Source organism: Anopheles gambiae, chromosome 3 (genome assembly GCF_943734735.2).
Source record: "Anopheles gambiae chromosome 3, idAnoGambNW_F1_1, whole genome shotgun sequence".
NCBI lineage: Eukaryota > Metazoa > Arthropoda > Insecta > Diptera > Culicidae > Anopheles > Anopheles gambiae.
This window is the reverse complement of record NC_064602.1, coordinates 59,166,737-59,181,662: the sequence shown is the minus strand read 5'-3', so window position 1 is coordinate 59,181,662 and position 14,926 is coordinate 59,166,737. Positions and strand designations below refer to the sequence as shown.

Below are 14,926 nucleotides of genomic sequence, written 5' to 3'. Positions count from 1 at the left end.
CCACAAGTGCATCAAGATTTGTATGCCTTTCCATTTTCTTCCATAACCCTACCAATCTTAAAGGGCAAAATGTTGATATTAATGGTAAGTCTTGGAAGTGCAGATTTCTGTCAGGATTATTGGTGCTGTCAGTTAGGAAAACACTAATCCTAACGAATCTGCACATGCTGCATGCATATTCCCATTCGTTGTGCTCGCTAAAACACACATCACTTGCACTACAGTGGATTAATCAAATTGCTTATTGCAGAGCCTTCCAAAGTCCTTACTTCGTTATATTGCATTGTGTTTATTCGTTTTTTTTTTGTTCTCACCATTTCAGTTGAGAAAGTATGGAAATATCACAATTGTCACAGATGGCAATTCGTAAGGTGGTTCATATGGTACAAATCAGAAAATCGTAAATAAAGCATACCGTTTTTAACTATTTCCATTGTGCTTACTAAACTCCCAGCTTTATTGTGAAACACATTTAAAACAATATGTTTTACTTATTTCGCGAGTTTCCAATATTTCAAAGTGAGTGTCATGTTTGACTTTACTTCAAAAGCATGTTAAAGCTATGTTAACTATGTTATACCTAGTAAGCAACATGCTTTTTCATGTAATGTAAACATTTTATTTTAAAAAAAACTCTGTGTCAAACAAGTCCTATACTCTGACAATTTTAGTAGCTGGGTGCTATATACCACAAAATAAGATATCGAAAGACATTTCGGATTCAAAAGGAATCTTTATATCTTACAAACTAATGTAACTCACACTCACTTGCCAAAAAATTAATCACGTGCCACTTAATTCTTTACGCTACATACACACTCTCACACAGCTGCAAACTCAGTCAAAAAGCCAATTTTCTGATTGAAATCTTTGCTCCCAGCTTATTGTATCCTTTTCGTTTCCCAAACATTCCTGTTCCTGTTCGATAGATTGCTTCATAACAAATAATTAAAACCGTGTTATGAAAAGCGTCCGTCTTTTCCTCAAAACACGCCTGCACTGCAAAGTGTCAACAGTGACGAGATGCTACCTATACTGCATAATGGTACGGTTGAGAAACATGGTGGTCCAGAATGACGCCACAGATACGATACACCTTTCCTTCCTTACGCTCGTCACTAAGTCAGTAGGTTGAAAACATTAATTGGTCAACGCCTTTGGTTTCCTACTGTCTGAAAAATATTTGCCCTCGCAGCGGTTTGCGGCTGTCGTTTGAAGGACACGGCAAAAAGAGGAACATGAAATCACGAAGCAAAGACTTTGTTCTTCTTATTCTTATACAGTGCCGTTTTTCTGCTTTGTAAATCTGCTACAGCCATCGGTTGGACGTTTTACGGAGTTTTATTTAACGAATGGGGATTTTGATTAAAATATTGCTTTATTCTTTTACTAATACTATCAGAAACAACACCTGTTTGGTTTGATGAGCTTAAATAGTCGATTTAATTGTAATCTACCATAAATATCGCTTAGTATTTGTTTAAAATTTAAATTGCTTTCAAATATTAAAGTTACTTTAAACCCATTCGACTCATTAATAATTAAAGACTAGTAAAGACTAAAATAAATACTTGTTTTCAATAGTGCACCCATGAAACGCACTACTTACAAATATCGCCACTTGGCCACTGGCTTTGGAATCAAGGTGAACTTCAACATATCCGTTTAACTCTGCACATTGGCTTTCTCGGGTTTGCTGATGAAATGACCCAGATTAAGCGTAACTTATGTAAGGACGTGCTTCTTTTTGACCGGAGCATCCCGGATTTCTCGCCGGTCGTTTGGGCCGTTTTTGGGAGGTCGTACAGCAGTCGCCGCTGATCATCTTCAGCTTTTGTGAGGTTGAGTACTTTAATTTCAATGCATGTAGGATTCGGGTGCCAACTTGTATCGCCGGCCATGGCAACCGGCTGCTTCTTTAAGCTTGCAGGTAAATTAAGTACAGTCACTTGAGATGCTCGTCTGTCAAGCGCAGATTGAGCTGTGCAAGTACTCCGTCAACATGCAGAAGCTTCGGGTTGTTTGGAGTTCCGAAGTATTGGAGAGGTTAACCACCCTCTTGTATTACGGGCTCAGACCGGGCACAGTTATCCCAGGGGTCCCAATTGGATGACATTGGTTGTACATGAGCGATGGGAGTATGATAAAATTATTCAGTTTTTGAGCTAGTATTTTTCCGCAACTTTGTGGGCGTTGAACGCGTTTACATGAGAAGCACGTCGTGGGCGACAGTGGACAGAAAGCTGAGAGTTCATCTTAGGGATGATGAAGCTTGACGCTTTTCACAGCTTTTTTTTACAATGTCTTGATTAAGACGAGGAGAATGAAACCAAACAAGTGGTCAAAATTGTTTTGTTGTGAAAATCCTTTGTAGATTAATCGTACAATAACTAAACGGACAGCAGTGGTACTGTTGCGGTATTCTCTGAAGCCAATTTATCTTGATTTTGAAGGCATCTTTTAAAGCCACTGGACTTCAGAAGAGAAAAATTAGTTATTTATCTTTACACATTTTCGCTCCAGCTTAAGATTAATCTGGTTGCTTTGTCAACGTTGTTAGGTGCCGGCCACGTGCGCCGAATAATTTACATACTTTTTTGTCAAAAGAACTATTTTTTTAAATTGTTCCTGGATGTATGTGTACGTGTGAACGTGTACAAGTATGAAACGACACATTGGAGGTCACTACAAAAGCTACTCTTATGAAATTTGATTGAAATTTCACCGCCGGTTTGAGTCAAAAGCCAACCCATCCAATGTCCAAGGAGCGTCAAATGAAAACCTCAAAGATTGCGTGAATGTGAAGCGATAATTTAAAATCATTTACACGTATCAAGTAGGTCTACTTTTGATTCGATGCGGTTTAATTCGGCATGATGATGAGCGGCTTTTCATTGTACTGATTTTCTGCACCGGTTCTGGCCTCGGGCACTGAGGAGTAAACCTTCAAAGAGCCAACATGACGATGAAGCACAGTAAAGCCAAACGAAAATGTTAACTATTAAATATCATCATAAACAACTAAATCGATGTGCACAAAGCGCATCGAACTGCTCGTACGATGATAAATAGTTTTTTTCTGTTGTTGAATTGCTCTTCACTAATCAGTGGAACGGGTTTGATACTTAATATATTTTACCAATTTCGCACACCAGTCGCATATTTCGATCAATGTCTCTATGACTAATGACACAAAACTTTGTTCATGTATCCATTCTATACATTAGCATATAAACGACCTTCATAATTGTTTTTATTAAATAAATACAATGCAAAAATGTCAAAATACAAATAAATAAATAAATAAATTTCATCGTTTCAGAGTCATGGTTGCTTGACAATTGGTTAATTTCTTGCAGGGTCTAATTGTTGCTTTGTTTTCGATTTGTTTTCAGCCCTATTTGTCGCACAAAGCATTCAGTGGTATCATGCCAAGCTGGAACGACGAAGTGACCTAAAATTAAGTTTATTTTCCCGCTGACAACCTTGTTCACTTACCGACCACCAAACCACAAATCAACCAGCACCCAAAGCGTCTGAGCGAAGAGTAATGAAAACAAAAACACAGCTTTTAAAACGAAAACTTCCTTTTACCAAACCATGCGGCCAATCTGTTGCAACTCAGAAAAAGTGCAACTTAAAGCTCAAACTTTTTATTAGCACGCTAAAAGTGACACATTCCAGTAATGAAACGCACCATTCACGCAAACGTTTGGAACATCTTCTGGCGTAAATGGACATTGTTTTATAGCGCCTTGCAGGTCAGCAACCAGGACGAAAGTCAGCGAGTTGACAGCCATAAATCCGTCCACTCGGCGACGACTATAAAATCTTGTGGCCAGTATGACTGCGCATGTCACAGTACTGGTTGGCAAATGGGCGAACGGGATTATCCGTTTAGCATTAATGGTGTCGGTTTGCCTGGGAGCGATTTTGTGAGCTTGCTTGGTCTCGAATCGGCTAAAGTTTATCGCAGGTGCACCGCACCAAAACTCCTATCCATGATCTACTCTGCCATCGTCTGCAGTGGTTGCTTGCCAAAAGCGTTCCAAACTGTTTAACTCCACTAGAAACACAAAGATGCCATACGTGTAAAATCTTGTTTATGCAACGATAAGAAAAATGGTAACGTCACTACTGAAAGTGACAGAAGCCTTGCAACCAAACAAGCCTTACCAAACTACCTGTGGACATGGCATCGATATCTGATCTGTTCGTACGACATGAGATGCTGGTCAGCGATGGGTGCCTTCAGTCCGTAGATTATTTAATGTATCTGTAAACGAAACGCACGCATCTCTTTGTATAATTTCCATATGCAATTCACACTAGCACTAGCAAACCTGTAACGGATGGAAGTCATTGGGGTCAGCCCAAAGGGAACCATTCGTTGGACTGTTTTGGCCTTACAATGCAAATGGAACTAATTGAGCACCGCGTGCGCACTCAAACGCAACCGTTCTTTGTAGCTTTTGCTTGATATTCTTGCCCAGTACACGCGGTCTGCGATCATAAATGGTGTACGGTGAAACTCTGCCACACTGAATGTTGTGACGTTGCTCGGAACACTTAATGCTCCAAAGATGGTCGACGAACCTTACGTGCGCAATACATTGGCACGAGACCATAGCTCCCGCATAAAGCTTCATCTTATGGTGGCTTCTTTAATTGCCGCATTGTGTTAATTGAACTTTGTGGTCCAGACTTCAAATGCCGCTCTTTCTTTTGGAATTGGCACCATCCTAGACACTGCGGCGCATCCATCGTCCGTCTTGGGCCGACAATTTCCGGCCAGGCCTGCGCTTGAATGGACTGTGTATCGTTCCTAAATCGGTGGCAAGATCTATCCCGCTGGAATTTGTCGTCACAAGTGTCAAGAGGGCGGAACACGCTCCATCCTAAGCGACCTATTGCGACGACAGCTAATGGTCAACGCGGCGGATGTGGCTGTGGTTAAAAGTAGACTTTGCTGTACAAACAGAACACGCTACTTGCTGCTTCATGAAACCATGGAGAAAACATAGAAAATGCATTTCAAATATGTTCCAAGTGCAAGAAACACTCGAACACTGACGTTCGTGTCTGGTATGGAGACAGGCTTTGATTATAATTGTCTTGCGTGTCGTTTGTACGCATAAGTGTCATAATTGCCCCGCAAGGAGGAAGGAGCGCCTTTTGTTGTAAGCCGACCGTGCGCAACTCATACGCATTTTAATGCATGCCGCATGCAAATGCCTAGCATAGATGTCAATAAATCATGCGGGATGGAAAGCATCTTTGTTTCTAAGGCGCTCAGCAACTGTATGCTGCCGTCGTGACAAGTGCAAACGCTTACCTTTAGAGGGTTTACTGCGGGAAAGCACATCCACGAATCGCGATGTATTGACTGGGAAGGTTACAAAGAAAGTCTGCGAAAAGAAAATATAAATGCAACTACATAAAAACTGTGTATAGTAATTTATGCATCGACAAGTACCAACTATGTTATTGTACCGTTTCGTTAAACTGTCGATGAAAAACATTCCATTAGTTTATCATTCATGAGACTTATTCACGATTAGTACAAGACGGCTGAACTTAATGTGATAGACAATTAAAGCAAACTTAAACTAAAGCAAAGCGATACAAAATGTACATACAGTTCAAATATATTATAAAACCATCATTTTTGGGATCAGAAAATATTTATTTAATATGCTATGTGCCTCTTCGAGTGCAAATAACATGGTGGTATGCACGTGAAATACATATACATATTTATGAATATTTACAGTTAAGTATTTATAGGAAAACACCACCAGAGACTGAGTAGTGAGTATTAAATGCGAGCTGGTAAATTAAACCGGTAAGAAAACGGTGATCGATAAAAATTATGAGTAGATGTAGATGTGTTTTTTATTTATTTAATTAATTAATTGATATTAATTATTAAATATTTAAAATCATCATTTCTTTCAATTGAATATTGCTTAAACAAAATTACTACATTTTATTTAATATTTATACTAATATTCAAATGTTTTTAGAAAATCCTACTACTTTCATTTACAAGCTAAAAACGATCACTCTTTTTTTACATATTCTCAAGTGCACATCTTTAGCTCATCTTCTTAATCGAATCAACAGAAAGAAAAGGCATCAATATTCATAAAAAAACACCTCGATTTTACTATACTTGCTTAGAATGCCCGGCATCGTACAGCCTTCATCCATCACTGATAACAACAGAGGGTAAGGATGTCGGATAGCTTCAATGAAAGTATGTTTAATGATGTCATAAAACCAACACTTCACCCTTTCGATCCCTGTTGTTGTATGACACCTTTTATCGAAACAACCCTTTTCTGGTCAGCTCCTTTGGGTTTTGTTAATTCGTCGCGCTTCAATTATTTGCGCCGCTGGCATATATCACCCTTTAAGGTACTGTAAGTTTTTTGTTTTTGTTTTTTTATTTCAACGTTCAATTTATACGAGTTCTTCAATTCACACAAGCTAACGTCAAATGCAAAAATGAGGAACATTTTATGCAAATGATTCTAAATCTTGATGACTCTTCTACAGACACTTGAATATCAACTTTGTATCTATATGTCGCAAAAAAACAAAGGGGAAAGTCGGTTGAGGGCTACCTTGAATCTTAAGAAGGTTTTTTTTTTATTTCAGGATTTTTTTACCAAGATGACAAATGAGAATAAAAGCATAGGTATAAAAGGGGTTCCTGCATGTACAGCGTTAAACGATTTCACCATAGCATATTTGTTTCTGTGGAATATGGCTTTCAATGCAAACGGTGGTCCATACTCGAACAATGCAATAAATCACTCAACATAATTCGACATACTTCGTTCGTCCGCGTTCAGTTAGAGATTCTAACGTCGTTGCACGGCCGTTGTCTTGCCATTGGGATTTTTTTTTCTGACCCTGTCTTCTAAGAGCCGTGGCACAATTTTTCCCACAGTTTTTCTTTCCCCTGAGCTACACGTTGGACATAGCATTGAGATGGCAGAGCTGTACACCGCTCCAGTAGTATGCTCTTATGCTCTTGACCGATGCACAAGCGTGTAATGTTTGATCTGTAATTAATTCATTTCAACCTAAACATCGACAACTCTATAACATCGTTTGCAACGAACCACCGATCTGTCATCGTAGGACTAAGCCTCCGGAATCAGGCGAACGATGCCCCTGCTTGTGCTTGTTGTCGATGACGTCGCCAAACATGAGATGCAGTTCCCAGCATGAATATTCCATCGATTCGAGAGATAATAAAAGTAATTTCAATCGTTTCACCGTTCAATTCCACTTGATTGGTTTACTTTTCGAGAGATGATGAATGTATGATTTATCTATTGATGTGTCCTCTGTGCAAATCTCATCGTAAGGTGTTCACCGTCCGGGATGCGTCCATGTGTGTGCATGATTATGCTCTCGAAATGCGCATCTACTATCGTGAATCGACCAACCATCGCAAATAGAAGATTGCTGCGTATCCAATGACCAGCATGTACGAGCACACGAACCCACCAGGACAAGTGATTTATTTCAATTTCGAAACGCTAGGCTTTATAAAGCGAGTAAAGCAATTTTCGTTACCACTGCGTGATAGCGGGTCCTATCCTATTGGTCCTATCTTTCAGTCCCACATTAAACACAAAAAAAGATTAATGGCCACGGCGATCGCGAGTGCGATCGTTGTCATTTATAGCAAGCGACATTTCAATAGTCTCAGTTCGATCGATTCGAGCAATGATATGTCGTGCTTGGAAAGTGTACCTGGATGAAAGCCTCATATCTATGCTTTGCAAAGAATGGATGATAAAAACGTACACATATCCGTCTAAAAGATGAGAAACCGGAAAATAGACATACCACACACGGTTAGGCAATCGATAGTTTCACTAGAATGTCTTCCTGTGTCTATCGGCGTGCTGGATCAACGATAGAACAAATCACATAAGGAAATACACGCTAAACAAAAATGACTAAACTAAGAGTATCTCACACGTTCCGGTACTTGTTTAAGATTAAGAAGACACCATTCAATGCAACGTGTTTTTCCATCAGCCAACTGTTAAGAAATGTAACATATCACAATTCCCGTTAGTTGCCATTATGATAGTCAGTCATCTCCATCGTAATACACGAAATTAAATGCCCCGAATATATATTTCTCTACCACACAATCGACAATCCCACATATATATGTGTATCTTAAGAGATGGACAACACCTTTCTTAAGATATATTTGAGGTACCATTGCTTCACTTCTTCTTCCTCTTTTGACTAAACAACCGTTGTCGGTCAAGACCTGCCTGTACCATTTGTGGGGTTGGCTTTCAGTGACTTTTGGATTACCCCTCATAGTAGGATGGTCAGTCCTACGTATGGCGGCACGATCTACTAGGGGCTTGAACACATAACCGGCATGTTGTTAAGTCGTACGAGTTGACGACTGTACCACAAGACCTGCTACCACTGCTTTACTTACTTCGGATTAATTGCCACTCTTGATCGCAACCGTTTTTGAACGGTGCTTGTTTTGCAAAAAAAAGTTCGCATAATTTTAACAACGATACCCTGAAAAAAAACAGAGTAAAAGAAATCATCGAAGATGTTGACACACTTCCAGCGGTTTATTCACTATCGAACGTATCACTGTTGTTTCCAGAGCGAGAACATAAACTGACCATTTTAAAACTTATTTTTGTCGGTAGTTTCGGCAATAGTCGCCCAACTGCTCTCCTGGTGACTTCATTTCTCCTACTGCATCATCCTCTTCTAAAGGAACCGATTCAAAGCATTTCAAGAGTCGTCTGTAATACAGAGCACGGTGAGCTCGACCACCCATGAACTAATTGAGCCCTGTCACACCACTTGCTTCGCCGTTCCAACCGGCCACACCCTTGCTGAGGTAATTTTAATAATTTTAAATCGACAGCCAACGACCATACTTTTCCTGCACCTCCTATTTCTGCGCAGGGTTTGTATCGGTTTATTTTGAGTAGTTCTTTCTCGCTTTGATAAAGAGATATTTATCGATTGAACTAGACATTAAATTCGTCGAAATAAAGTAATTTGATTCTATAAGTATAGCCTCAAATGAAAATAATCACTATAATATGTATGTATTTTCATTCAATAACAATGCATTGGACGTATTTTTACTTGCAAACTTTTCTTATTGTTGATTTTCTGTTAAATTTTTTGATTTCCACAACCTGAAATCATAAATTTCATATTCTTGCGATGTGTTGGAAGAGCAGCTAGATATTTAATTGTTGTTTTCGCCAGAACGTATGTATTTTTGGCCCAACAACTGCACTGTCGTTCGATCATCTTTAAAGTTTACAAACCACCGCCCACTGTGCTGAAATCAGTAAAATTCGGAATCAACATGCGATATCGCTTGTAGAGTAATTTAAAAACAATTTGCTGATTTTTATGTTCATAATTAATTAATTTCAATTTTTCCCGACACGACATTCCGTAAATTGGAAGATATTTTACGATCGTGCATTCCGCTTCGGCGGAGACCAACCAGGGCTTCCAGAAGATTATTTGGAAGATACTGTTCGAAAAGCTTGAGATGCCTCAACTGGACACGTTCGAGATCAATGAGGGCAAGAAAGAAGAAATACACTAAAAAAATCTGTTAAATAATGATCAACTTTCGTGACAGAGCTACGCATTCGACCGCAAGATGAGCAATTTTAAAACGCGCAAAGATGACCGCTTTTCAGTAGAAAAACGACGTGCAAATGCAGGACGATCGGGGCAAACATGAACAATCGCTACAAAAAATAAATTTCAGGTTTTCGAAGCCATCCAAACAGTTCACTTCCGGCTATCTTTGCCTTGTTATCGAGGATGCACAATCCTTACGCAAGGGTCACCACATTGAACCGGTTCAGTTCATTGCTGTCGATTAAGGGTGTGTTCGTTTGGTAAGCTTCTCTGGATTTTGGTTGAAATGTGAGCAGCAAAAACGCCCAACTGACGAGGTAAGAGCATCTCGGTAAGAAAGTGCATCCCAAAGCGGTTGAGGTGAAGAAGAGCCTCAGCTGATGATGATACCCGATCGTACCTCAGTGACAAACTTGTGCAACGTTATGAAGCACACTCATTAATCACTCTCATGAGGGGCTTTGATTACTCTGTACCACCTCAGCATTCCCTTCCCAATGAGGGTGCTGCAAGCCATCTCAGGACTTATTTGCGACCATCCATCCAGCTTGCCCTGGTTCAGCTTCCAATCCTTACAAACCTCCTTCCAGACATGACTGCGCCGTTTCTCATCGGGACATCCTAAAGCAAAAGTGTTTATCCTTTTATGTGTGAGGACTTCATTCAAAAGAGTACGCATGAAAAAAAGAATCTTGATACAACGCACGTGACGTCATTTTTCATATGAAAATATTCCATAAATCAGGCTTATAATTAAATAAATGTCTTCCACGCTCAACCGTCGAACCAAACCACCGAAAAGACTCGAGCGAAGCGCTCTTAAAACTCTTAAAAAATTTCCAATTCGGGTTGAATTTTCGAAAACTTGACCATCGTTTTGTACTTTGAACACTTCCCAAACATGGAGCGAAAGATTTCTTTCACGACGCTCCGGCAACCTGTTGCATAGGGCCTATTGGTGACACCGATTGTGGCGCGGAACATTTGCTCAGGAATTTATTTAATCAGATTGAAAAATTTCTTATGCAAAGAACGATTCATTCAGTCATTGAGGATACCAATTTCGTGGTCTCATTCCCATCTGCCTTTTCTTTTCACGTTACTCCATGTGCTGCCAAGTCAAGCATTAGAAAATAAAACGAATATTAAGAAGCACATGGCTTTGAGTAAAAAAATAGCCGATATGTTTATAATGTATCAAGAAAAAATCTTTTCTTCCCGGTGAGGAATCATTTGTCAAAGTCAAGAATGAAAAAAAAAATGAAAATCCAGATCGGAACAAATTCAAAAAAAACTGTGCCAACCTCGGCACCCAAAATACAGTAGGTGACTGAGATGTAAAATTTGTGAGAAAAATGCACATTTGCTATGAATTTTTCTTTGTAAGATTCCTGAAGTTTAATGTTTTGACATTTATGTGTTTTTTTAACTGAGAATCACTTCAGTTAGCGAACTTTCAGTTAAAAACCTCCAGTAAAACACATCCAGTTAGCGGTCACCTACTGTATCATGTTTTATTTTGATTGATTTCAAAGCAGAATTGTACACAGCTGATTGATTAAAGGCAGCTTTTTAATATTTTGTGTTCTATAAAACCAAAAGACATTTTAAACTTCGTACGTTAAACATACTTGGGTTGGTCATGAATTAACAACAGAATTTTAAACGCATTGTAATTATTTACATATATCTGTTATCAACAATTACACATGAACTAAAATTAAACATAATAATATTTTGGTTTTTTGGTTATATTCCGACAATAGTTCATAATAATATATTTTAAAACATCTGAATGTTACTTTCAACGCATCTCATGCATAAGATGGTAATAAGATACTGGATTGATTCGTATAGCACTTTAAACCAAGTACGATCCGTATGTATTTGTTGGTGAAAAGCGGTTTTCGTTAAACAATCCATCTTTCCTTCTGGATGTGAAGCTTACATATTCATCAGCGAATAATTGCGCTACAATAACACGACTGCAGACGAGTGGTTACAACTGTTGATAAACATGCCACACCTTAAATTTATCCTTTTGTGTATACTAAGTTTTCAATCATGAGCCGAGAATGGATGACATACATTCTTCACGATCCCCCAATAAATTACGAATGCTCGAGATACCTCAATCAACATTTTCTTCGAATTCAATTGTCTCAACATCAACGTTTCTCATGGGCTTCTGAAGAAATGTTTCCAAATACTTATAGGGAAAGCAATTACGAACCGGTCAGTCTGCTCTTAAACTCGCTCTTAGGATGAAATACGAAGACATCAGTGAATATTATAATTTTAAATGTTCACTATCTCACTTTTTTTTAAGGTTTTGAAAGATTTCATTGGGAGATGAATAATCGATCAATTTAATAAGAGTGAAAACAAATTTAAGATGTTCTATCTTGCAACTGCACAGAGTATTCGGGATCAACCATAACATAACCTCGAGCATGTACGTATATTACGTTTACCGTTTCAAGGTTGCTAATTGAAGAAATGTTAATATGTGCGTTAAATTACAAATACAACGATCCATTTCCATTTTTAAATACAATTTATCAGCTTCCAAAACATGAACTGGATGAACTCATTGACCGTAATAAACAATGGTATCAAATGATTGTTTTTAACTTAATATGAGCTTAATATTGATAACATATTCATCAATTTTGTTTTTCAAATTTTAAATCTTTAAAACCATCCGTGTATTCACGTCAATCGCAAATATTATTTTGCACCATATGTGCTACGTGGAAATGCATTTGTTTTCCTCCCCGTCTATGGTATAGAAGTACAAGTAAAATAAATTTAGTTATGCTTATAATAGGTGTTTTAAGTATTACGTTGTTAGAAACACATAACGGCAAAGGAAGTTTTCCGAATCTGCCTTACGTAGAAGAACCTTAAAAAACAGAGTTTAATCCTTTAGTACTTGAGCCAAAGTTATCATCATAAAAGAAATAAGCACACTATGCAACAAACCTGGCTGCTGTTGGTGATATTGAACGCCTGAGTCAACAAAACCTCTTCGTACAAAAAAAACCGATGTGAAAACGAGCATCTTCAGTGACAGCTTCGATGATGACGCTGTTGACGTGCTATCTACTGCCGTTTGCCACTGGATCCCCACAGTTGGGATCTGTGCTTGCTAGCTTTAAAACTTTCGACGTGGACGATGCGTCGATGATCGCGTGTGTCCATGGTCAACATCACGAACTCATTCAACTTTATCCACAGCGTTGCGGTTAGCGTGAATCTCTAGGTCGTTTCTTTAACACGTCGAGCCTTTGAGAAACCCATCATTTCTTCGAACAGATACCTTCTCGAGAGCTAAAAACAGAACACTTTTCGGTGTTTGGTTTTCAATCGGACTTTGGTGTTGGGATACTTCAAATTGCAACGTGGTGGATAGGTAGGAGTGTTATTTTTTCCTAGAAATCAAAAAGAGAAAGATCTCTGAGACGAACAAAAAATGGAGCAAACTCTAAGCAAATATTGATCCACGAAATTGATACCGTTCGGCTATTATTAAGATGTCATAACAGTCCTCGCTCTCAGCTCGTTAGCGCTGGTGGAAGGCGAAAGTATTCGCCTCGACGCAATACGGCAGGCAATGTAGTATGGTGTGGCTCCATAGTATGAATTTTTCAAATCCACACACAATTTGCACCTGGTTACTGTGAACTAACGCCCCGCCCCGGTGGACGAACGCAAACGTTCGTCTAATTATAGATCCAACCGGGATGGAAGCAAAGATCCAGTTAACTTTGTAGAGAGCTGAAGCTGCTACATTGCGGCACAAGAAAAAGTGTACACACATGATTGCATTTCGTGTGCCTAATCCTCATAGGGTATTGATGTCAAAATTTGTGAGATTATGATCTACTTGAGGCGATCAACAACACACTGCACATTGCTGTCTCATTACGTTTGCACTATCATCATACATCTCTTTCCGATTTACGATGTATAACAAGAGATTATGAACTATCCAAAGTTTCAAAACCAAAGTGTGCGAAAAATGTTGAAGGTGTTCTACTAATAAAAGTAAGTCGAACATAAATTCTTATGGAAATAGTAAATGTGTGTAAATGTTAGTGGAAATGTTTTTATTGTTTGATTTTTTTGTTGTTAATTATCATACTTAATCGTCCATGCAAGATCGACGAGAGCTGTACCGTTGAAATGAATAATATAAATAAATAGTTTACACATCAATAAACACATATTCTACTTATTTGTTCTGCAGAATCGTCAAACTGTTCTTATCCGTTCACTGGAGTTTTGGAAATTGGTTCGATCTCTCCAGTTTAATTTTGAAATGAAATATTGGCTAATATTGGCTTATGGAGTCTCAAATCTATTTACGTATGGCTCTGCATTAATGCACCAAACTATCGATCCAATTCTAGAATCACATTACAGTGTTGTCATGCATAACGGATTGTCGAATCCTGATTATTATTTATAATTTTCCTGTAAAAAGGTTCAAGCTCTTTTAATTTCATTATTATTATTACACATTTTTATTATTACACATTTTTTATGTTACTTGTTTGGCTATGAAAATGTAATGCTCGTCACATCGGTACATTTTGAGAGCATTTTTCTTAGTAGTTCTCTCAAATGCAGCTCTCGCTCTAAATTTCGGTCTCCCCTGCTTCTATTCGTTGGTAAGATGAACGTATCTTCTTTCTCTTTTGCTTCTTATTTCTCTCTCCATGTTTTATTTTGCGCAATATTCTTAACATGATCCAAGTAACCATGTACATTGAACCATAAATGTTACCGTAGCAATAGACGATGCGCAATCTCAGATTGCGCATATATTTATCTGTCAAACGGGTCGGTTTGATATATTTATCTGTCAAAAAAATTTTATATACCTCGCACATATAATCTTGAAAATTTATGCGCAATCTTGGCGCAATCTGAAAATGTATGGAAATGACGTTTAAAGCTCAGGGTTGGCTACGCGAAATGACTTATGTTTTGATAAAACGAATATATGCGCAATCTGAGATTGCGCATCGTGTATTAATACGGTTACGTCATAAACGGTACAAATTCTGGTGATATGTGTTGTAGGATGAGTCTGATTAAAGAAATATCAAACTTTGTTACATAAAACTGCAAAAAAAATCCATCACTTTTTGAATGCACTTAAATCGAAATGAAATTGCCTTAAAAACACGGTTTTATTTTTTCGTTTATTTTTTCATTTTTGTCCGAAACCTTT

At 38.3% G+C, this 14,926-nt stretch overlaps 1 protein-coding gene across 3 annotated transcripts in view; it reads right to left on the bottom strand.

Moving 5' to 3' along the window:
* LOC133393907 (protein embryonic gonad) overlaps positions 1-14,926 on the bottom strand; it is a 44,621-nt gene that overhangs the window by 23,387 nt on the left and 6,308 nt on the right. For 2 of the 3 annotated variants that reach the window (XM_061660950.1, XM_061660951.1), the window contains exon 3: positions 5,336-5,408. The exons of the other annotated variant lie outside the window; for it this stretch is intronic. In XM_061660950.1, the coding sequence (XP_061516934.1) occupies positions 5,336-5,365 (30 nt within the window). In that variant the 5' untranslated portion in view covers positions 5,366-5,408. The remainder of the gene's footprint in view (positions 1-5,335; positions 5,409-14,926) is intronic. 3 annotated transcript variants of the gene reach the window in all.